This window comes from Trachurus japonicus, chromosome 20 (genome assembly GCF_045865225.1).
Source record: "Trachurus japonicus isolate A0001 chromosome 20, Traja_1.0".
Taxonomy (NCBI): Eukaryota; Metazoa; Chordata; class Actinopteri; order Carangiformes; family Carangidae; genus Trachurus; species Trachurus japonicus.
Window position 1 is genome coordinate 19,287,553 of NC_140926.1, and position 24,300 is coordinate 19,311,852.

General features: G+C 41.9%; 1 protein-coding gene across 1 annotated transcript in view; it reads left to right on the forward strand.

The window, feature by feature from the left end:
- The window catches only part of LOC146966812 (cadherin-12-like), a 43,912-nt gene that overhangs the window by 15,212 nt on the left and 4,400 nt on the right, over positions 1-24,300 (forward strand). The window contains exons 5-8 of the mRNA XM_085763075.1: positions 6,344-6,597; positions 11,405-11,541; positions 14,915-15,036; positions 22,923-23,043. Coding sequence (XP_085619201.1) covers positions 6,344-6,597; positions 11,405-11,541; positions 14,915-15,036; positions 22,923-23,043 — 634 coding nt within the window. The remainder of the gene's footprint in view (positions 1-6,343; positions 6,598-11,404; positions 11,542-14,914; positions 15,037-22,922; positions 23,044-24,300) is intronic.

A 24,300-nucleotide genomic window follows, 5' to 3' on the forward strand; every position in this document is an offset into this window, starting at 1 on the left:
GATTGCCTCAGCTCAAACATGGCCCAATTTAGACTTCCCCAAAGTCAGAGCCATTGGCAGTGTTGAGGAAAGAAGCCTTTTTCATCCTTCCTGCCATCAATTAAGGACTTAATTTCACTAAAGCCAGACAGTGACTGCAGTCTAATTTCTCTATCAGAAATGTCATTACTGGGCTGTTTGAACAGTAAATCATTTCAGAGGATGGAAGCTGTTACTGCCTTCTCAGTCTTGATGAGATACATCCAGGCAGTAAAAAACATTAATGACCAAATGACAAAAGTAATGACCAACCTGCTAACCAGAGAGAGTTCCAGGAAACGGTGAGAGATTTTGGATGAATAGTAAAGAACACAACAGGTTGCTGTCTAATGGAGTAAACAGTTTACATAAAGACACATTGGCACAGTTTAGAATGACAAAATACCTTTACCTTGAAAAGTCATTGAAACATATGTAATCCCTGTATTGGCATTGGGTGATTGCACAGTATTAAAGCTCAAAACTGAGCCGTCTTTGTATCTAAGGGCTCATCCAGTGTCACTATACCAACTTTGTCTTGTTCACAGACAGGGGTTGAAACTAATCTATTGATTATAGTGCTGAATGTTCCAGTGGGAGGTGAAATGAGTTATTTTAGGCCCTGGTGTGAAAGGAGTCGAAAGATGGGGGTGGGAGACGGAAACAATACCGCAGAACAGCGGGAGCTCCAGGTGCCCGGCTCAGAAGAATAACACCTCACCAGGCAACCAAGCAGGGAGCAATGTCTTTGTGTATGTCTGCGTATGCACGTGTTGTGTGTGAGAGAATGAGCACAAGCAAGAAAATAGAGAGAGAGTGACAAAGAGGAGGCAGAGGTGGCGCTTGGAGCCGATGAAGTGCCTTCTCTCCAGTGGCCGTCGGAGGTGTGGGTGTAATAGATTAAACTAGTGTCCCGAGGCTCATCCCATGGCTAACCCCGTCCTATTAAGAATGGCAGTGCAAGTCTTTCACAGTCACTCCACTCCACCGCAGAGTGGACAGGGCTGCTGGCAAGACTCTCAGATGGCACTGCTCTGTTGTGAGCACTGTGGGGATGGAGATGCTTCGAGACAGCCAAGGACACAAACTGATGTGACTGATGGCAGCACAATAAAGTGAGCATCTCTTTTAGGACCCCCTGGTATTCAGAGGGACATCAAATGGCTCTCTGAGGCATGTAAGCTTTTTCCCTGCTGATGATAAGCTCATTGTGCTCTGTGGTCAGTTGACTGCTGATGGCACAATGCTGGCTAGGGGTCTTTAGCATTCTTCTGCATGGCAGATTCTTACTGAACTGTCAGTCACTGACTGCAGTGACCTTATAAATGGAGTCATTCATTCACAACAGAGATATTAGACCAGACTCAAACCAGTGAGTCATAATTGCTTATCTGAGAATCTCAGTGAAATTTTCACACTGTAGCGGCTTAAATAATAACTGTAGCTTATTGGGCATTGTTATGATGATTACTGAAACCCAACAGGCAAATCTTTAGCTTTTCCATGCAAGTACTGACGTGGGATCAAGAGGTTTTGGCTCACTGGAAATAAGCACCCAGACATGACCTAATGTTTCTGTTTGGGCAAAATGTGTTGCTTTACACAGCAGCAGTTGTGTGAGATTCTCTGTGTGTTTGGCTTAGCTTTGATTTGCTCTCTGAGGCTAAATCATATGAGGGGGTGTTAATGATTTATAAATTGTATTGTAAATATATAATACTGTGGTTAAACGGATTTAGGGCCCTTCTGCATATCACAGAGTAAACAACATTTGCAGTATTTTTTCACCCTATTTAATCATCACCCTCTTCAGGTAATACCTGTGTTCTGCACAAACAAATGAAATCAGCCCGCTAATGACTCGCTGTGCTGTGGTAATGACTCTTCAAGGGGAAAGACTAGATTCACCCATGGGTGTTGGCATTGGAAGACGGTTCCCCGTATTAGTGGGTGAGTGTTGTGGAGGTTTTGAAAGAATACTGAACTCTGCTATTGTACTACTGAACTGAATACACAAACAAACGGAGAACCTATTAAATATGCATATCATCCTGCTTCTTCCATCCCAAAATAACCTCCAAGCTGACAAAACAGCTGCAACTAACACTTTATACCGTGCAGAGGGCTGTGAGGGAGGGACCAGAAACACACCCAAGTATCAAGTGGGAAACGTATTTCAGTAGATTTCCCTCCTTATATCTTTCCATAAATCGCCACCAAAGCGTACCCATTGTTTTATATTCACACGAGTGAATGTGATGATGCAAGGGCTTTTTAATGTGTGTGAAGAATAATACTGTACCTGTGAGACTGTGATGCCTTGATTAGTCCCCTGTTCTAAATTAACAAATTCCCTTGGAACATAACAGGTTCAATTGGCACGAAAAAAAAAAAAAAAAAAGTTCCTCCATTCAGTATCACTGCCAGTGCAATGAAGGTGCACATTTACATATCAAAGGGCGCCGCACCATGTCTAGAATTTCAAGTGCGTTCTGTTGTGATGTTGAAGAGCAGCAGCACTGACATGAGAGGAACTCGGTCTGTCCTCCTTACAAATTCTACCGTTGATACACTTCCTTGTTGTGTCCACAGTAACCCATATAAGGTGCATAACAGGCGAAGCCATAATGAGACACTTCAAACGTGTAATTGAACATGCATACGTGTGTGCAACTTGTTTAAGGATGATGTATGTGTGGATATGGGTAATTCTTACTCATACAGCAACGGCAGAGTGCATAAGTAGGTCATCTTCGAGGAAGGGGGGGAAAACTAAAAATGATACATGCAGTCTGAGAATGAATGGCCATTTTTTTTCATTCCTGGGAAATTTCCCCTATGGCCTCCAGATCTGATTTGATTCTCCCCAAGTCAAGTGTTGACACATTAGCACGTCTTCTCATTAACTCAGAGTTTCTCATTACCCCCTCCTGGCCTCATTTTATTCCTATTTAACAACAGATATCCCAGACTCACTTGGACCATCCTGCTTCTCAGACACATTAAAAAGGCAGTGAAGCTCTCAACATTACGGTTTTTGCACCAAAAACCAGAATATGCAAATTAATCTGTGGGATTTGTATGACAGTTAATCATATAGTAGTCCATGCAGTGTTCCACTGGTGTCAGAAAGGCCTCTACCTCCTCCATCTGCTGAGGAAATGAGCTGCAATTTGTTCGTGCGGTCTCATCCCTCTTCTTTGCTGCAGTTTAATGAGTACCTGTACCTCTCCCTTTCTGGCCTGATAAAATGCTACAGTATAGCATCAATGAGACTGAATAAATATGTCCAATGTATTTTGTCCTTTATTTTTCAGTGAGTGGCAGTGTAATGATATATTATTCTACAGAAAAAGAGACACCTGGTTTGTCTTTGCTATTAATAATCATACTAATTAGCTGGTCAATCAAGCATCTGGCCAACTAGGAATTACACTTATAAACAATACTTACTTCAGGGCATCTGGTCAGCATCTCAGTGCTAAATTTAGTTATTAAGTAAAATTAACACCAGCACTGGTTAAATCTAAATTTCCAAGGAGGCGAGTGCAAACTAGAAGAAGCTGAGAAAGAATAAGTTTAACGCCTACATGCTGGCAAGCACACTAACACATAGTATAAGGTTATAAGGCCTCACTCCAATGCCTTTTAGTATGGAAAAAAAACACTGCATACCAAACAAATTTGGAAAATGCATGTTCACCTTATATCCACCAGAGTTTATACAAATACCAGGTGAGTTTTAGCAGTCGCAAAAAATAGGTTGGTAATTGTCTAACTCTAAATGTGATGACAACCTCTAGAGCCGAGAATACAACAAACAGGTCCAACCTAGTTTTTACTTAACATGTAGGACAGAGTTAGTAATGTGGCAGTTTGAGAGTGAGGTGAGAACTGTCAAGGTCAAAGTACAAAGTGAAATAAAGCGAGTGAGCTCTATGAGAAAAGATCAAATTTAAAAATATTTTCAAACCAGTCACTTTTAACATTACTGAGTGCACCTTCACCTAAATAACACTTCCTCTACCCAACTGTTTTAAATTAAGGCATTATTTGTCAACTGGAACTCCAGGAAGCAAGCCTTGCATGCTGGGAGATTTGTGTCAAAACTGCAAATTCTGTATGTGTGTGTGTGCAAAGAGCATCCCCCCTCCCATCACACTCCACAAGTCTCTGTCTTCGGCTAGCTGAGGATTACATGAAAATTAGACAGTTATAAAGGGTGAGAGTTTGGGCCTCTATCCTAATTGTGGTGATGCAGCATGTTGAGATGGAAAGCAGCGCGTCTCCTTGTCCCCTATGAGACTCATGGCTAATGAGGCCTGGTGTACACCTCCTGCTGTCCGCCTCCCCAGCATCGCCTCCTCCCCCCTCCTACTCCACCTGTGCATGTATTTCAGCTGAGCTATGCATGGGTGTCTATATGCCATGGTCTGTGCACAACATGATATAAGCAAGAGAGCCTCCTAATAGGCATTTATATATTTATTCATTACTATATACCTCATGGTTGTTTTTCATCACATAAAGTTGAAGTAGCGAGACTGTACAGATTGTAATAGTGATGCACTTATTGCTGTAAAACCCTTACTTTGTGAAGCAAAGAACGTTGAGTTTCTTTTGATTCTGAGTCACAGCAATTCACAGAAAGCAGCAGGGTGCTGAGGGGGAAAAAAGAAAAGAAAAAAAGATTGCTGTACATTTTCGACCACTTTGTAGGTGTAGCTTAGCGGGAAGTCTTTGGGTTTGATTGTAGGGATCAGCATTTGAATGACATCTACAATGAATTCAGTGTTTCCACAGGACTGTTGCTTCAGAGAGTTTGGTCTTCGCTCACTGTTGTCACTTCTTGAAAGAGATTGAAAGGGACAGTGTGTATTTCCTGTTGAAGGATCTTATAGCTGTGCCTAGCCAGTTGCATCTGGCGCACTGTAATCAAACCAATCATGGTGGTTGATGGTCAATGATTGCTTTCAGATTGGCTTGCCTTCACATAGCTCTCCCTTTTTCTTTTTTTTCTCTTTTTACGGACACCTGCTGTAGCAAAAAGACTGTGAAACCATGGAGATGGAGGGAAGACACAGGGCTTGAGAAGCATCTGCTATTGCTGTGAAATCATGGCTGAACAGCCTCTGATCATTTCTAGTGGTTGGTCCCTAATTATATCGCTAATTCATGCGCATTTAACTTGGACAGATGATTGGTCATATTTATCTAGCATCACAAGCTCAAAAGCCTTTTTTTGTTCTTTGCATCCTCCACTACACCTCCCCATCTCGCTGTCTCTTTGCATAAGCACATTTCACAGTGCTATTACCAGCTGTTTTCATTTGGTGTCTTTTGAAACAACATGCCAGAGAAGCACCAAGTCCTGGGGCTGAAAGATAGCATTGCTGCCATAGTGGCTACATGTTAGTCAATTTGAAATACACAGAAAGGAATGTCTCTCATGTGACTCCAGGCCAGTGGAGCATGACCGACTGCAAGCTTGCCAAGTATGGTTGGTCACACATGAGAAGGCAGGAGACAGGCAGAAGCACGAACACGGGAGTCGCTGCTGTCGGATGTTTACACCTCAGCCGCAGACATGCCGAGGATGCCAAGTCCTCCGCTCGCTTTTGACTAATTGACCCTGAGCTGATATGTCAGAGGCTTGAGGGGGTAGAACATATGAACCCCTAAGCTGGTGTCTGAAGAACTCTTGTAAAGAGGTGAAGTTCTGCTGAACCAAGTAAGTGCAGCTTGACTTTCTCAATCTGGCGGGGCAAAACATTAACCTGGTCAGCACCTACAGGGAGTCTCCTCTGAAACAGACACCACTCTTCCTGCTGACTTCCATCCCAGCTGCCATTCAAACTACTAAAATCCAAACAATAGGCACTCGTGACATCACTTCTAAGGGCATTTTTCACAACTGTGTTTACTGTAGTGCTTCTGCTGCTCATGCAGGTGAAAACAATGGCATTTGAATGTGCTTCGTCTGACAACATAAACATTGTAAGAATCACCCAAATGCCGGAATTTGTCAGACATGAGGAGAATGATGTTGACATCTGATAGCACTTATGCTCATCCTTGAAAATGGAAGAATAACAAATGAAGAGAGAGTAAACTGCTGTCAACACACGGATGCTCATATTCAGTTACAGCATTTCCTCAAGAGCTCTTAGCTTGTACTGGATGAACACTACAGATAGTAAATTATAGTTGGAGCGTTGACATGTTCTACACTCAGACACTCTTATGGTTTCAAGATAATCTGTGGGTGTTAAAGTATACTTAACCCTGCTTTGTTTTGTTTTTTTCTTCTTTTCTTTCCTTGTAGCCACTGGACTACGAAACCAAGAAGGCATACACCTTTAAGGTAGATGCCTCCAACGCTCACATGGACCCACGATTCCAGAACTTTGGGGCCTTTAAAGACACAGCAACAGTGAAGATTAACGTTTTGGATGTGGATGAGCCCCCAGTGTTCAATAAGCCCTCGTATGTGATGGATGTGTATGAGGACACACCTGCGGGCACCATCATTGGGGCGGTGACGGCACAGGACTTGGATGCCAGCAGCAGTCCAGTCAGGTAAAGTTTAACTCTTCAGTCTGAAACAACAGACTCTTTAAACATAACTCTCTGTGCATCGTGTTATATGATAGTGTTATTGCAATTCAGCCAATCAGGTTTGTTACACCTCACTCAATGGCAAAGTGAACTAATTTATCAAAATGAGTTAACACCAAATTGCTCTGTTTGGCTTTAATTGCTTAAAACCACATTAGCAAATGATTGACTCATGATATACAACATTTAATTTGGTATTTCATGTACAACAGTATCTTCTTTTAGAGTTTAGGATTTAATGTTGTTACCAATCAGTTCAAATCCAAAAATCTTAATGAAACTTATGGGTCTCGATGAGGCATCAGAATGCTTGAAAATGGTTCATTTGCAGATGATATTAGTTAAAATAGAACAGCACTCAGAGAGCACAGACATTCGCCAAGGGCAATGTCAAACAAAATACACCAGACTTCATGAAAAGAAAATTAAAATTTATAATGAATGATCCAGATCTGCTCCAAAAACTTCACGGTCTCTTCCCTTGCCCGTGCCGTATCTCTCCACAAAGTTTGGTGCAAATGCGCTCAGTACTTTTTGCATGATTGTGTGGACAAATAAAGACACACACGCAGGTGAAAATATAGCCTCCTGTGTGGGGAAACAAATACATATTTCATCCATTTTCAGTATTTTGAAAGATTCATCTGTAGTTTCTGTGGATTCTTTCTGAGTCCATTTTCACTCTGGTTTTTTCGCAGATAAGCCAAACATTAACAACCTAGAAAAAAAAACATCTATCATTTTCTGTATATTTTCTACCTGGAATTCAAAGAAAAAGGACTGAAAATAATGCAGACGTTGACCGCACTTCGCTTTCTGCACTGAAATATTCAGATAAAGAGAGCGGCCTCTGGTTGTGTTGTCAGTGTTTTGCAGATATAGTGTGCAGCATATAGGGATCAGGAGGAAAATAAAGGAAGAGAGACCACTTGTCTGTGTGAAGGAGGAAGCGTTATGTAAATTTTTTATATCATCTCTACTTTGGAATAAAAACTTGTAGTGAATGAAGTAAAGCCTGGATCTGAGCACACACCTTCATCCTGAGGGCTTTTACCATTGAACCAAATCTAAAGAGGTGAGGGAGAAGTACTGTGATACTGCAACCAGTGATTGAAGGTTTTAGAACTCTAATCCATTCGTCAATGTCTCCAGTCTCCATTCATCAATGTCATCGCAGCTTTAATCTTGAGAGTATTGTCAGTTTTACTCATCAGCTCGAGGACTAATCAATCTATGTAGAACATTTGACATTGTCGTGGAAAATCCTGCTGGCGTCATCTCTCGGCGGATCAGCAGTTGTTGGTGACGTTGCGAGGCGGAGAATATAACATCATTAACGGGCCGCAGTATTTGCATATCTGCACCTGATATCTGATCTCTTTCAAAATGAGAGTAATACTGCCATGAGAGTCCGGGAGATATTATCTGACTTTATTTGATGAAGACTGATAAAACTGTATTAAACCTACATTTTAAATCTATTCAACCACTGTATTTGCAGCTGGACACCAGATGTAGCTCTTATTTTGTTAACTATGACAGTGCATGTTTTGTATGCTGTACGCGATGCTGCCCTCCAGCATAAGGTTTAGGAGAGCAGCGCTGCTTTTGTTAACAGATCATGCAGGCAATTTTAAAATTATATATATGTACACGATTTCTGTTTATTTTAGTGGAATGATTGACATAAATAACAGTAATTACATATTCTGTCAGAACTACAAAACACTGTATTTTTAGCCTGACAGCATGGTCTGACGCAAAAAAGATGTTGAAACGAGTGCGTTAGTTCTGCTGTTCAACTGTCTTGGTGGAAATTGAAATGGACGAACCTCCTCCTGGGCTTTTATCACTGCCCATGTCCTGATGTTGCTCTCAAGAAAAAAAAAAACTTAATGCTAAGATTAATAATATTGGACAGGATTGGAAGACAGAGCTGGTGTTTGGACAGTACAAAACATGTTTGCATATTGAAAACACTGTTCATTAACATAGATATGATCTAAATGGAATAGGACAGCTGATAAAAAACATAAGCGGTAGTGTGATATATCCCAGAGAAGCAAAGGAGCTGAATATTTAATTCAATCTCTGCTGATTTAATTTATAGATTAAAACGAATTTCTTGGGTTTTGATCTCTCTGTGATTGTTTTTGTAGACCCGAGTAATGAATCCTGATAAAATAAAATTCATATTTCAACTAATAATTTTACAAGGTACTTAACTGTCGATCACCGGTCACTCCTCTGTAATTATCAGCTGAGACACTCAGACATCCCTGCTAAGTTTTATAGACCTGACTGAATTATACTCAGGGGGAGTTGTTCCTTTTCTTTCCCTGTCTCTCTGTCTTGCTATGCACCTGCATCCACTCAAATGCACACGCAACCCTAACATAAGACTTGAGTGGTAGATAACAATAGACTGTCTTCTGCAAAAAGACAAAAGAAGTGCATTATTAAAAATGTATGAGAAGCCTTTTTTTTAAGATCTATTAGCTGCTATTGCTCAGGCAGATTGCTTTGTAGTAGTAATGGTGCTTCGAAGACGGATCGTTCCGGTGTTACACAAATGGCAACGATACCTGTTGCATGGGAGTTGTTTTATTATGAATATTTTATTCCAGGGAAAACAAAAGGGTGGAAAAAGCAGAGATTTGTACAACAAAAAGCTTACGCCCTCCACTCTTGTGGATCTCCACTTTGTCTCCAGCACTTTAAATATTCATCAATATCACAGCTGACATTGTTCATTTGTGTGCCTTCAGAGGGAAGCTTTGCATTCTTCACCTCAAAACAATAGAGCCAGTGACCCATCATGCATAGGGAATTATGCTTTTAGACTTTAGACTCAAATGATTTTTGCTATTTAGCAGTATAGTGCCGAGTTATCTCTGGGGAAACAAAAGGGCATCATGAATACTGCATTGTTGGACAATTCTAAAGAGCTTCCTAGAGTTTGAATGAGTTTTAAAGACTGCACTTTTGGCCTCTGTCTAAAATGGTAATATCACAAATCACAAGACACGGCAGAGGCACAATGGACGAGGACTTTAAAGGCTCTACTGCAGCAAAACCTTCAACTAAAAATCAGTGACTGTGGAAAATAAACTCATATGTGCCTTCCCCTCTTCTATTACCTTGTGTATTGTGTGATACGTTCACTGGACTGAATTAACATCACTGCAGTTCAAGGCAGGAGATAAAACTGTAATTAATTTTCATATCTGCAGCTCTTAGTACAGAGCTGAGCTTAAGTAGACTCTTTAGATCTCTAATTTCTTTCTCATAGCTGTTGATTAGCTCTATTCTCTTATAAGATAATGTAGATATTGAACCAATTACAAGTAAAACATTTTGATGTTTCATATCTCATAGGAATATATATAAATATATAAAATGTAGTAGTTTATTGTATCATTTTGCCATTTAGCTGGAGGTTGTGTTGGGGCCGGCTGGCGGGGGGTTTGTTGTCTCATTCGAGGAACTTTCAAAACCTTCACATACACTGCTCGTGATTTGATCTGTAATATTCTGGTAATGGGGCACTCTCTCTAACCACTGGGCATTACAGACGGTGAACGTATACATCAGTCCCAGCTTGACTCCAATCACATCCCTCCAAAAAAAAAAAGAAAAAATTGTTTTGCCCTCAGGTAAAATGGCACACCATTGATCTTTTGAACTCTTGATGGGAGTTTGACTGTAATATTTATCAAAGAAACTCACACTAAACTATTTTGACACGATCATGTTCACTTCAAGGGTGCATGCAACGTCAAGTTAAAGACATGGACAAATCAGAGTTGAAACAGAAAATTTGATGGAACGAAAGCTTGTAAAAATATTTCTACTGAAGTGGTTTTATTATTATTCTCATTACAGAAAAAGACTCGGGGGTTTGAGTCTGTGCTAGACCTCTTTCTCTTAATGACTGAGTCAAGTCCAGTTTGAGGCTCTATAGCGTAAAAAAAACAAGCATGATAAATATTAATGAGAAATAGCCTTTTAAGATCAAATAGCTCGCCATGTGAAAGAGAAGGGAAAAAAATGGCAGAATGGTGGCTTGGAGAGGCTGTTCTTCATTTGAAAGGCCCAGGCTCAAGCCCATGAGAAATTAAGCATCAGTCATGTGGAAATGCCCGAGAGCAAGGCACTAAACCCCCCAACCTCTGACCTCCTTGTGGAGAGGAATAAAAGACAACAACAACATATTTTCTCCTTTGGGAACTCAATCGACGATGACCAAATTATTAATGAAAAATCGCCTTTTAAGATCAAATACCATGTAGTGATGAATGGCGCTGACAGTGGAATGTGGTCTGGTTTCAGATCTCTTTTGTATTGCACTCAGAGCGACTGGGCAAGACCAAAGATGGATTTCACAGAGGGGTCGTCTTCTCCCGCGCTTCACAGACAAACAAACACACAAAAAAAAACCCCACACATTTTTTAATCTAACCTTTGATTCTCCATCAGCCGCAAGAGATTGATGGGATTTCAACAGTGCTTCAAATTCATCTGTGTTCTCAAGAAAAGCGTTTGCTCAGCATGGCCAAAGTACATGTGCCCCATTACTAGATTGGAATATATATGCAATACTCAGCACATTTTTCTGGAAATGACCATTCAGAATGAGTAATGAAGGCTACGCCAACATTATATTACACCTAATTCAAATACATGAGCCCAGAGGGAAAATCACTATGGTTTAATTCTCTGTTTTATGTGGGAAATGAATGTCATTAAACAAACATTTTCTTTTAAGGTATTCCATTGACTGGAAGAGCGACTTGGACAGCTACTTTGACATTGATCCTGTGGAGGGAACCATATCCACAAACGAACTCCTTGACAGAGAGAGCATCGCCCAGCACAACATCTCCATCGTCGCCACCAAACTTAGTAAGTATGACAACAAAACAGATTGTGATTCATGCAGGTGTCGTTGTCCTTCCCTCCCCATAATCTGTGTGAAGGATTTAACACACTTTTACTCAAGTCAATACTCAATCCCATTTTGCTGGAAAGGTTTATGGGTGACTATAAACCATGATGGCTCTCCTGGAAGAATGTATCTTCAGGACATTGTCTCCTCTAGCACACCCGCCTCAACTCTGTTTTCCTTTTTAACTGCCATTTTTTTTTTTTTTTTTTTAACACGTTTGATGACATTGGCATTGGAAGGGAGCTTTTCTTGCCAGAGTCAACTTTTACTTACACTGCAGTAAAATGTGAACCTCCCAGAGCTTTACAGCAAGCAGATGCAGCTCCGCGTCACAGCACGTTGTGAGCCAAAGCCGAGGAGGAGAAGGGTGAACTGATGTGGAGCCGTGCCTTTAAGACATGTCATCAAGCTAATTATGTTTTTATGAAGGAAGTGGAGCAAATTTCCGGATAAATAAGCAAATCCATCGTCATCAAGTCATCAAATCTGCTAAGAACCGTCAAAGTCATTATCCCAGAGGCAGGCTGGTGCTCAATCAAAATTACCCACGCTGTATATTCATTAGGATAGACTGTGAAATATGGGCTGTTAAAACTTGAGTCATTGTCGCCTTGGTAACTGATATTACTCACTTCCCCTCAAGGTCATGGCAGTGACATGCTAATTCTGTTTTCTATGGGTGTGTGTGCGCTTCTTTGTGTGGCTTTTGTGTATAAGTGTCAAGGAATTGGGAGGGATGAGGTAAGCTGAAAGGATGCAGCGTGGATGGAGGAGGGAGACGGAGATGGTTTTACAAGGCTGATCGTACTTGACGCAGGAATCGAGCGGTATTTCTTCACATCTCCCGCCTTCGCCCACCTACATTTTACTCCTCTTATCACCTTTCCCCGATGTGAGCCTCTGAAACAGCCCTCCGTGCCCTCTCTGCTTCAACTATCGAAGGACCGATGTTTGTCTAGAGACAATTTCCCCAATGGCAGAAAAAAAACAAAAAAAAAACATCCAGAGCCAGTGTTTAAAAAATAATGGCAGGAAGCATAGAGATAAACACAGCACCCCCAGGGCTTGCGTCCCAACTTGTAAGTTCAAATCTGCTTTTGACCTTGAGTGAGATTTGGCAGAACTTTGTGTTCAGAGTATTGCAGAGCTGTTACTGCTCCTCTGCGATGCACTCTATTATCATTGTTGGCTTATTTTTATCTGTCTGTGATTCGGATTTTAAACCATAAGCACAGGCCCTTAATGCTCACACAAATAATGCATTGTTTATATAAAGAGAGGTCAAGCGCACAAAGAAAATGTTCCATTTTCTACAATTTCAAAGCAGTCTTAGTTGGCTTTGCAAATCATTTTTTAATAAACGCAACATTTTTTCTGACCTCTGTATTTGACCCGTCTGTGCATCTGCTGTGTGTCCTTGCCGCTGTGGTGTTTTTAAAAATGTGCCCACCCACGCCTTTTATTCATAAAAAACCTAACAATATGAGCTGCTTGATTACATTTTCTGTCTTCGATAATGCTACCTTTCACTCTGCAATAATTTGCACAGCACCTGAGTTGGAGACTTTACACTTCGCAAAGCCTCAGAGACTTGTGCGGTCATTGCGAGACACTGCAGCCATGCAGCAAAATGAGAGCTGTGTGTGCTGCTCTCCTGAGACACAGAGCACAGCAGAAGGCACAGGCTAAATAAGAACCGGGGCTAGATTAACAGTTTGCTTTTTGGCATTTAAGCCCAGTGGCAATTTTTTGGGAGTCAAAGAGAGAGGAAGATCTATTAAATGCAATAATAACCTTGGCAGGAGGCGACAAGGAAGCACACTTTCTATCTGTTTACAGCAGCTGACTTCAGCTCCGCGCAATATTTGTGTTGTGAATTTGCTCAATTATTCTGGTCACTGTTGCCACTTTTAACAGATTGTTATCCACCAGGAATCTTTCTATCTCCATTTCCCGGCACACTTTATAGATTTGTGGTTGATGGCTTGCAAAGATTGGGGCTTTTTATTAAAATGAGCTTCATTAAAAAAGTAATATCCAGCAGAAAGGCAGTATAAGGCAGGCGACTTTATGGGTGACCACTCAAGCTAGCAACACAGGAATCTGATTTAATAAAATAAGCAGAGCATGTGTTATTGGGCTGAAACGCTGATGTTGGTTCAGATTTGAATATAACCACTATACCATTGCTCCATCTAGTGGGCTGTTAGATATATTACTGATGATGTACTGGGAGTCAGTCAGCAGTTAAGACGATGAGTTTCTGGGATGAGACGAGGAGGAGACGATAAACTCCTGTATCCAGAAGGCTTTAAAAAAACAATTTTCACAGAATTCACTATTCTGCAAGATTTGAAGTTGCTGCAACTTTTTAAAGACCAGAGTATTCAGGACCTTGATGACAGAAAAGATCAGTATTTTTGCTGGTCGAGCATTAATGTTGGTAGTTCAGACAGTGCAAAGCAGCAAATCCCGTGCCCGGTGTCATTTTTACCTTGGTGGGAAGATTGCTTTTTCCATCAAGGTCAGAGACAGGTTACTAACTGAGCCGTGGCTGCGGCTCCAATCCCTGTGAGACGACTCCACAGATCCCCCCCCTGCATTCTTCTCAACCACCCACCTACACACAAAAACCTGCGCACCTACGCACCCGTGCGCTTGCACTCACACAAACAAGTGCACGCTAAGCCCCCCACTGAAAAGCAAAGCCTATTCCCACATCAAATCCATAAAGTTTACCTTACTCGGGCTTCCACACAAAAAGAACATTTCCGCGCTGTGCCCCTGCAGCGAGGAAGCATTGTAACAAACAACCCCGGATTCAAGTTAGTCTCTCTCAAGGGGGCTTTCACACTATAATTAATATGTGCTGCACATCTTATAGCTAAAACCCATAACAGAACCTGAGGAAGAAGAAAAAAAAACATAGTAACGAAAATATCCTCTCTGGAGAGCCATATTCTATAATGTGAGGCATGCTTTATTTGTAGGCAGTGCATGTAATGCATTTATTGTCTGTTTTTATTTAATTCTCCTTCTCATCATCAATCAAAAGCATCATAAAGCGGCAGAGGAGAGTCCCGCTGAAAGTTATGCATCAGCTGGGCAGTGCAGCTCCTGCTCCAGCGTGACTCTTTAACCACTCGTCCACCCTGCTTCAACTCTGATAAACCTAAATGCTTTGGCTTCTCATCAAGGTGGTGTTACTTTAGATATCCACATGATGTCAGTGCTGTGAAAAAAAATCAATCTGCATCCATGCAACACTCTCCACATGTTGTTCTTTCTTTAAACACTGTTTATCTTTCCTTTCTTTTTTTCCCCCACCAGATAGTCCAGTTCTGACCAGTCGGGTGGCCGTCACCGTTCACGTGTTGGACATCAACGAGTTTCCACCTGAGCTCGCCAGTCCTTACGAAACCTTTGTGTGTGAAAATGCTAAAACGGGACAGGTATGTTGCCACATGCTCTTTGGCCTTCTTTTGCACACGTCAAGCGCTCATGGCATGGAATACACAGCAAATCCTCAAGTGTTAACGCATGTTGATTTTTCAGCGAGTTGCCAACTGCTGATTGGAGTGTTGTTTGTCCTCCCATAGAGCTGATATGGCTTCAAGGTGGTTGTTGAAATCTCTCTAAAGGGGCTAAATTGAATCCGAAAGGTGTTGATTTATACACACGCTGGCAAAGGGTTGTTGTTTACACTTAGGCAGAAATGAACGCTATTTTTATGGTGTGTGGAGATAAAAATGGAGGGAGTAGTTCTGTGTTTTGTTTTTTTTTGGAGCGCCAGATCCCTGTGGTAAATGCACACAGCTACAGTAGCTCTTGCATTGATACCTAACAGAAGGAGGGTTTGCACCGTTTACCTCAAGGTCACTTGAATAAAAGCTTTCATTTAAAAGGGATTTAATAGAGAACGTCTCAGCGCAGAGTATGGATTTAAATCTTGAAATGATTAAGTCACAGTTCTGCCCTCAAACCACCGTCTTGATGTGTGATTCAGCTCTTTACTACAGCAGCAAATGAACCAGACTAGATCGTACTTTTTCATGACGGTAGCAATAGAATCTCTCTTAAATTTAGGACCTGTCCTGTCTCTTGTGATTTTGTGCGGCATGTCTCTGCTGTACCTTTCTGCTCTGGACATCTTTACCACCCTGTACTCTCTCCTGGTTGAAGAAGTTTCAGGATTATTCTTCTAAAACTGACAGTAAACACATTCAGTGTTCAGCATAGAGGAAATCTTATATCAAAAATATTTCCAAGAAAGTGACAATGACACACACCAGTGACAGTGCAAACTTCTCAAACTTAGTACAGTAATTTAGTAAAGAACCCTACACTTCGGTTAACAAAGAAGAAAAGAAAAATTTTAGTGTGATAACTAAAATGTAGTACACTTCATACCAATTTAAGATGATGAATCTCTCAGGAATTTGTCCATTTACTTGCTGCTACTACTACCTTTTAACACTAAGCAGAAGACCACTGAAGCAATTTTCTAATGTGAATGGTACCGGGCTGCAGCATCTTCAGTACCAGGCCACAGAAAAAGTATGAATTCCATTAATTTTCTTTTTTCCTTTTTAGCAGTAAAATAAAACTATTGCTTGAAATGAGCTGCTGTGATAACTCACCATGCAGCCAGTCACTATTAACCACCATACATTTATTTTTACATCTATCATTCATGATCACACTGCTTGTCTTGCATGTCCTCTGCTCTCACAGTGAGGTGGGGGTGCACTCAGCATATTTGCATGCGTGCACACACTCACACAGCCCACCTGTTATAGCCTGGTATCTATATCTCTTATTTTTCTTGAAAACATCCATTTTATTTGTCCCCCGCCTCCCCGTGTCTGTGTACATCAACAGTGTGCTAATTAAGCTTATAGCCAATAGTTATGGCCTTATTATAATGGCAAATTAGTGCAAGCTCAGTATTGTTCTAATTAATGCCTATTTTTAGCCCTAACTGATCAAACACTGCTTGCCTTGCTTGTCCTGACGGCACAGTTTCAGATGATATATTTGGGATGCAGCTTAGAATTTGCCTGTGTGCACTGTAAACCACCTGTGCCTGTAAATTAGCCCATTATCTAGCATCTATATGCAGTTAGCGTTGTGAGGGAACAGCTTCTTTGGCAGTACATCAAATTGCCGTAGACTCCTCATCACGCCGACGATGTTTCCCCGCTCCTCAGACCCATTACAATCAAAACAACGGCTCCATCCTCTGTTCGAAGACACCACTGTCTTCCATAGACTTCAAGGTTGAGTCAAGACACTTTTTTTAAAAAGGGGTCTAATGATGTTTTCTCCCATCCAGCTGCTGGGGACAATGGGGTCCTACATGAGCACACACATTTCTGCCAGAGTTTTGTGTTGTCCTCACTGGTTACAAAGATGTAGGGATGAGATGAGCTGGAATAACCTGACAACACATCCTCACATTTTCCAATCAGGATTTAACAACATTTGAACTAAAATCTGCTGACAGTGAAGGTTTTTTTTGTGACAGTTTTCCTCCAAACTTCAACTTTCATTTCTGCCTATTTTAAGCTACACTCCACTCAAAATATGTCTTGCTTATTGTCACTTTACTTGGATGTTTGCCCTTCACAGGACTGAGTGAAGTTTGGAAGTTTGCAGAGTTTTACACCAGAAGACAGTTTTTTGTTTTTTTTTAAGAAAAAGAAGAAGACATTTTCTCTGTGCACACCTTAAGTCTGACTTTAAAAATGTAATGTAGTTCTGTCACATTACACTGAGTTTGAAAAAGAACTGTAGTGCAATATGCAGCATACACACAAGTGTGATGTGGACTCTTGAAGCCGTCAGCACACATTTACTGAGACTTTCCAGTGACATGTTTGGGGTCCAGTGATAAAACTTTTGGAATCAATTATGTTTACATTCACATTCTGGATGTTCCAACGGAGAAAAGATGTTAAACTATAATGTATTCCATAAACCATATGAGACAGGATTTTCAAGTCAAAGCAAAGGATTTTTATATATTTTATAACCTTGCATTGAGACCTTTACTCATGAGGTTAGAGAGAACACTTGAATTTGAAACCAGGTTTTGAGTGGCCTTGAGAATCAACAGATCTCAGTCACCATGAGTCTGACTTCTGCTCTCAACACTTCACCAATTAACTACTCAATTCCTCAGAAAAATAACGCCATAAAGGAGCAAGGCTGGTGGAGGTGAAGAGAAACACACAGCTTAAGAAATGCACAGCAAGTCAACAATGGTAGAAACCGTGTCGCATCCGATACCTGCAGTCATATATTCAGATCAGCTGCAGTCATCACACGTGCCGTGTATTGAAAGTCATCACTGTCTCTTCCTCTGGTCTTATAATCCTCTATCCTATTTCTTACTCACTTGCTCCAATCTTGCTTTTTATCTCCTCTTTCCCCTCTGCTTCCTCTCCCGCTCCTCTCCTCCCCCCTCTCCTTGCCCTCCAGTGCAGAATACACTCCGTCTTCCAGTGTCCCCACAGCATGATTCCACCAGGTGTTGTGCACAGCTGGTGGATGATAAAGAATTGCAGATCCTCACTTGTAAAAATCCATCACATTTCTCCCTCGATGATTATCTGCACTCTACACTGCTTGAAAACATACAGCCCACTTGTTTTGGAGTGTCTCACGCTGTGGCGCAACCTCCCCTGGCAAATAATCTCTATTCAGGACATGACCAAGCCAGAGAGGGAACTGACTATTTTCATTTGATTGTGTGGAAAGAGCGAGAGGCAGAGTAGCCGAGGACATAAGGCGGGAGTGAGATTTGCAAATGAAAAAAGGTCAGTGCCGTGGCAAAGAAATACAGTGGAATATTTCCTGATTTTATTATTTACTGTACTCAGAGGCCTGACCGGTCAACTGGTCAAGTGTGAAATGGGAAAACGCAGCCACAAAGGAAACATACAACAAGCATTTACCACTGTGGAGTTCTATGAATTAGATATACCAAGGACATCCAGTGCAATAATGTGTTCACCACTCTTTAATTTGTTTCCTTTGCTTTAAAAAAAAAAAACATAACACAGTGGAATGCTAACCACCGCAATCACTTTGTTATGCTGGAATAATTACATTTACATTTACACTATTTAGCTGACACTCTTATCTGGCTTTAACTTAAATGCAGCCGAGTGCAAAAGCAAAGTACACTTAAAGCCATTTAACATACACAATAGCTCCCAATAATAAGCAGTTGCAGCAGGCGCAGCTCTCCTCATGATTGAGAGGGGGTGGGAGGCACTTTGAGCACAAGAAAAGGAACATTTGTACATGATGGACTGTAATTAATACTGAAAATAGCAAATGCAACAAATGGTTTTTAAAAAGCTGCTGATTTTTTAACACTGAAGTTGATGAGTCAGTGTCGCCTGCTTCATCTTTGCACCGGTTCAGTTTTCATTCTTGCATCTGAAGTGGCATTTAATGAACTATTCGGTGTTGAACTTTTGTAGCAGTAGCTCCAGCAGTAGCAATAATGGGCCTCAAACAACATGAAGCCCATTGAGGAATGTCAGATGGTCAGGAAACTGTGCTCTGAAGTACCAAAAGAGGCTCAAGGCCACGAAGAGAAAAGAGTTCCTTGAGGTACCTGATTAACTAAGTACCTATAGGGGTGCACCAGTGTGGCTGAACTGGTCCTTAATTATCACTTTCATTTTGACACCATATTCTAGAACAGCCTTTCTCAAAGTGGGTGATGCGGCACACTGGGGTGCCGTCTGACTGCGTCAAGGGTGCCGTGAAAAAAATACCTCTTCTGACATTTCATAGAATACATTCTCTTTATATATGCAAAGGGGCCGTGTCCACCGTCTACTTTCCATTTAGATCCTACTGTATGGAGCTCGGAAAAAAGCTGTCGAGAGTTCACTTTTTTTATCGCAGCGATCAGAGCGTATATATATCAGTTGAGGAGCGGCTGTCAGACCGACCAGAAGATCTCCCAGTCGGCCGCCCAGCCAATATGCTCCAGCATATCATCGAGCAGGTTGCCCTGCGCGGTTATGCGGTCTTTATGACCAGCCTCAGTGAGGCTAATGTAAGTCAATCATGTTCTCATGATAATCTTCAAGGTTTCCTTGAATTAATTGTTATCAGCAGTCCAACCATTATTTATACCACTTCTTGTCTTTTTACATCTCACTCATGGTTGCGATAGTGACGCAGACTCTCATCAATCCAGACTACTAAATGATTTTTGTTTAGCCTCCTGTCTTTATCTAATTCTTTTTGTTCAGATATAACTGAACTTTCATGACCAAACATATAAAATAACCAGCAATGTTTGTTCGTTCTTAAATTGTAGAATGGCGCAAAGCCTCATGGGAAATGGGAAACGCGCTAGAGAAAAGTCACTGAGAAAGTTATCATTAAACTAGCGGCTACGGCTAAAAATAGAACGACTCACGGAAGCTAAACAGCAAAGCTTATCAGTCCTGCCCGTGTGTCACGTTATTTATAAGTTATATTCATTTAACAAGACAACACAGTCCGTGCTAAGTGGGCCGGTACGTCGGTACCTCGGTACGCTGTACCGTTACTTCTGGATTTTAACCACTTGAGAGTCGGAACCTATGGGCACCGAAGCATGTTGGTGATAGGACAAGACCCCAAACCGTGGCGTGTGCAGCGCGCTGTCAGTCAAATCCATTCGCAGAGCAGAGTAGGGAGGGGGAAATATACCTGACTGGATGTAATGTTATGGTCAGCAGCGTTAATGCTTGAGTGGCACTAATTGCAGCTCTTTCACCCCATTCAGCATTTCTGTAGCCTACTTTTAATACACATCCATGATCTAACTGGTGCCCACTTCTGAAGGAAATAGCAAAATATAGCTACCCATATTTCTTATTTGTCTTATTCTAACCCTGCCCCACTCCACCCCTGATATATACAGTAGGTAGGCCTATATCAAGCGGCGTTCAGAGAGAGAGAGAGAGAGAGAGCAGTAGGGTCCGTGTCCACCGGATGCTATGAAAAAAATGCGTCGTACCAGGCTCACGTCTCACATTGATAGAGAGAGAGAGCCTTTCCACCGGTGGAAATTCTCTGATTGAGAGAGAGAGTCAGAACGGAGAGAGAGACGCCGGTGAGATATTCATGTGAACTCGTGCCTGCGCGCTGCGCGCATGTAGATGCGTTCTCTCTTCCTCTCACATTGCGGATTATTCATGTGAACTCGTGCCTGCGCGCTGCGGGCATGTAGACCTCTCTCTCTTCCTCTCACATTGCGGATTAGTGTGTGTGTGTGAGAAAGGTGCCCTGACTGAAAACAGTTTGAGAAACGCTGTTCTAGAAATTAACAAAACTTAAAAGGCAGTTTTTATTTTAGATAACGCAGTATTGGGGTGCTGTGGTGCAGGAGCATGTTGGCAATGCCCAATGCAATGGTCGCCAGATTGATTTCCAAATGTGTCAATCTGTGTATGTCATTCCCCCAGTCTCTCTCCAATAGCCTGTCAAATTAAAAAGGCAATAATACCCCCAAAAAGATATCTTTAAAAAATAAATAATTAAATCCAATATGTTACTACCTCCCATGGTCAACAAAGGCTCAGATGGAGGTGCATTCTGCAACTTCTTTGTGGCGGAAAGTTTTATGGATCACATAGCAAGAGCCCAAAAAGAAATCCTAAACAAATCAGGGAATGGAGGTCCCAGCTAAAAGTAACAACAAGGGGGAGCTCCTGGGCCAGCCATGCAGCAGGGTGTCGTACCCAAGAGTTGCCACCGAACTAACCTAAAAGAAAGGAAAGAAATCCCCCAGTCCAAATCAAAAACCAAAACCAAAAACTACACCACCAGAGATCCCCAATCCAAGCTAAAATAAAATAAAAAACAAAACAAGTCTCAACCAAAACAAAGACCAGTGAGACAGCTCCCTGGGCTCCTTCTCCCAATCCTTTTAAGGACCTCCCCTATCACTTTCCTCGCCAGTGTCAGGTGCTCCACCTGCTCAGGAGGGAGAGAGCACCTGGAACCTCTCAGAGAGAGAGTAAGAGGAAAAGAGAGGGAGGAGTTGAGAGGGAGAAAACAACACACCCAACCCAGTATATGGAGGCTATTATGAGTGTGAGTGAGTGATTATTAGAGCTGAAATTATTTATAATCTAATCATCAGGCAGATAATTACTCATTGATTATTCTGAAGGACCCTGATGTGAATTGAACCTGGGACACAGCAGTTCAGTGGGATTAGATTTAATTGCTCTTGCACCTGCAAAACATACAATTTTTGACATCTCTTTTGATTGTGGTAATGTCTGTTGGGCAATTCCGGGGCATTATTTCTAACAGAACTAATTCACTTAAAAAATAGGTTGGGGAGATTAAATGCAGGAGTAATTGTTAGTTGCAGCTTTATTTATCACGGCTAATTTGGTTGCAGAAAATCAATAGTGCAAAGTGTACATCTGCTGTGGGGAGCAGAACAAAGCACTGGAAACACCTGCTGTCAGGGAATTTTATTCAAATAGTGAGGTGAGAGAGAGGCAGGGCGACACAGGCAGGTGGATGTAGGACAGGACAGGAGGGCTGATTAGCTGCTGCTGCGTGTGTGGGGGATCCTGGGCCACAGGCATCAGGTGTCCAGCAGGTCAAGTCCAGTGAGTAGGGGAGAGCAGACTGGTGGCACAGCTGGGCTGGCAGGGCAACCAGTTTAGGAAAAAAAAGAAAAAACAACCTCAGAGACATTTGGGAAATAGAGGAGAGTAAAGAGCCGTCAGCATGTCTGAAAGAGAGGTGGCTGAATCAGCAGTCTGTGTCTAGCAGGGTGGAAGTTAATGGCCGTTTGTGGAGCTGTTGTTTGACTAAACTCTGCTGCTGCATGCTTCTACACAAAATTAATGATGGAGTTTGTTTGCTATGTGGTGTTGGATTGTAAAAGCACTGTTGACGACACTTAACAAGCTCAAGCGGGTTTGAATGAACTTCCACACTCTGTGTTGAGGTTATCTAGAAATTTCAACAAGTTATTGATCGAGAGCTGAGCGACTGTATCCAAGACTTGACATGGAAAAAATTCACTGGCTTGTTCCAGCACTGACAGGTCTGACACATGTCAGTTCAGGATGAATTGAATAATTTCATATTTCCTGACAGATCAAATCCTGGAATTTTATTTTCCATCAAAGAGCAGAATTTGTCACTGAAACTACTACTAAATACAAAACCTTCCAACTGTGCAAATCAGGACTTAGGGGAGAGGACAGCAACAATGGAAAAGCAACACTTAACTACAAAAAAAATTAAGTACAGCAAAATAAGAATCTCTTCCTTTTGTATTTATTTTTTACAGGTGATTCAAACCTTCAGCGCTAAAGACCAGGATCTCCCAATGTCTGGGCAACAGTTCGCCTTCAAATCGCCAAAGGAAGATGTAAAAACCAACAAGAATTTCACCATCCGGGACTTTGGAAGTAAGTGCTCTTCTGCTCTGACAACAGCTGTGTTTGGTGCCATGGTGAGTCAGTGGCGTGTGAGACCGAGTAGAGCCTGGGGATATCACCTTACCACAGTTTATGCAGCTTCATCCTTGAAAAATACTGAAACTACAACAAGCTCAGGACTAATTATTAGCTGGATGAACCGTTTTTTGCTCCGAGCTGTAAGAGTGGCATGTTTCAGGCCTAAAAATAACCCAAGCACATGCAGTCAGACGTTGTCTTATGATAAGGGCATAGTATATGACACTCTGCGGCATGCAGCGGCCGAGCCCTTTGAAGTCCAACCAGAAAGACGGTAATGAAAAGTGGGACATGGCAGGATGAGGCCAGGGAAAACGAATGCATTCACCATTCTTGACAAGCCCCGGTCCGAACCTCTGATCCAGTTTTTACCTTTTGGACACAGTGTCTTGCAGTTTCCCGACTGCCAGGGGCCCTGCGAGCACACTCTCCAGATACAGGGTGAGATCTGATAGGCAGGGACAGGAAATAAAAACACCATGGGCGCCGCGAACAGGTTCAGCAAGAGAGGGAGAGAGCACAAACAGAATCGCTGTTGTGCACAACATGCAAGGTGTGCTAAAATGCCTGACCTCCTGTCAAGAAAATGTACCAGGCTTCGTCAGAAGAACAAACCGAGCTTGACAGGGGTCAGACAGTCTAGCTGTAGCAGACAGAACCAGGCAGGTCCAACCTGACATGTTCCCTCGCTCTCATATACATTGTCGACCCCTATTCCTCTTGCGATCCTCACACCTCCGGATGTCTTCCCAAGTTGTTCCCTTTGTGTGTTGTTATTTATTTATTTTTTATCTATTATCTTTCATTGCTAATCTGCTGTTTCACAGGAGTGATACTGCCTGCGCTAGGAGATAACAAAAAATAACAACAGATCCAAATAGTTCTCGCAGTGCAGGGAGATTGGGGAGGAAAATGCAGCGGTGCAGTGTTTCAGGGCAGTAAATGTTCTGGGTGTGGTTAAACCAGAGACGTTCTAATATGACTCCATCGCCTTTTAAAGTAAGCGGTGTAAAAATGGCGAGAGCTGTGATAAGCCATGTCTTTGATATGTTGCCGTTTTTCATCACATTCAGAGAGCCACATTTGCCAGAGGATCTCATATCAAACATGAAGAGTTATCAGACATTGAAACGGTTTATCTTTCTCATTCTTGGACCTACAGGCGTATCTCAAAGGATTGTCTGATTGATGTGAGGTTGTACCGGGAGG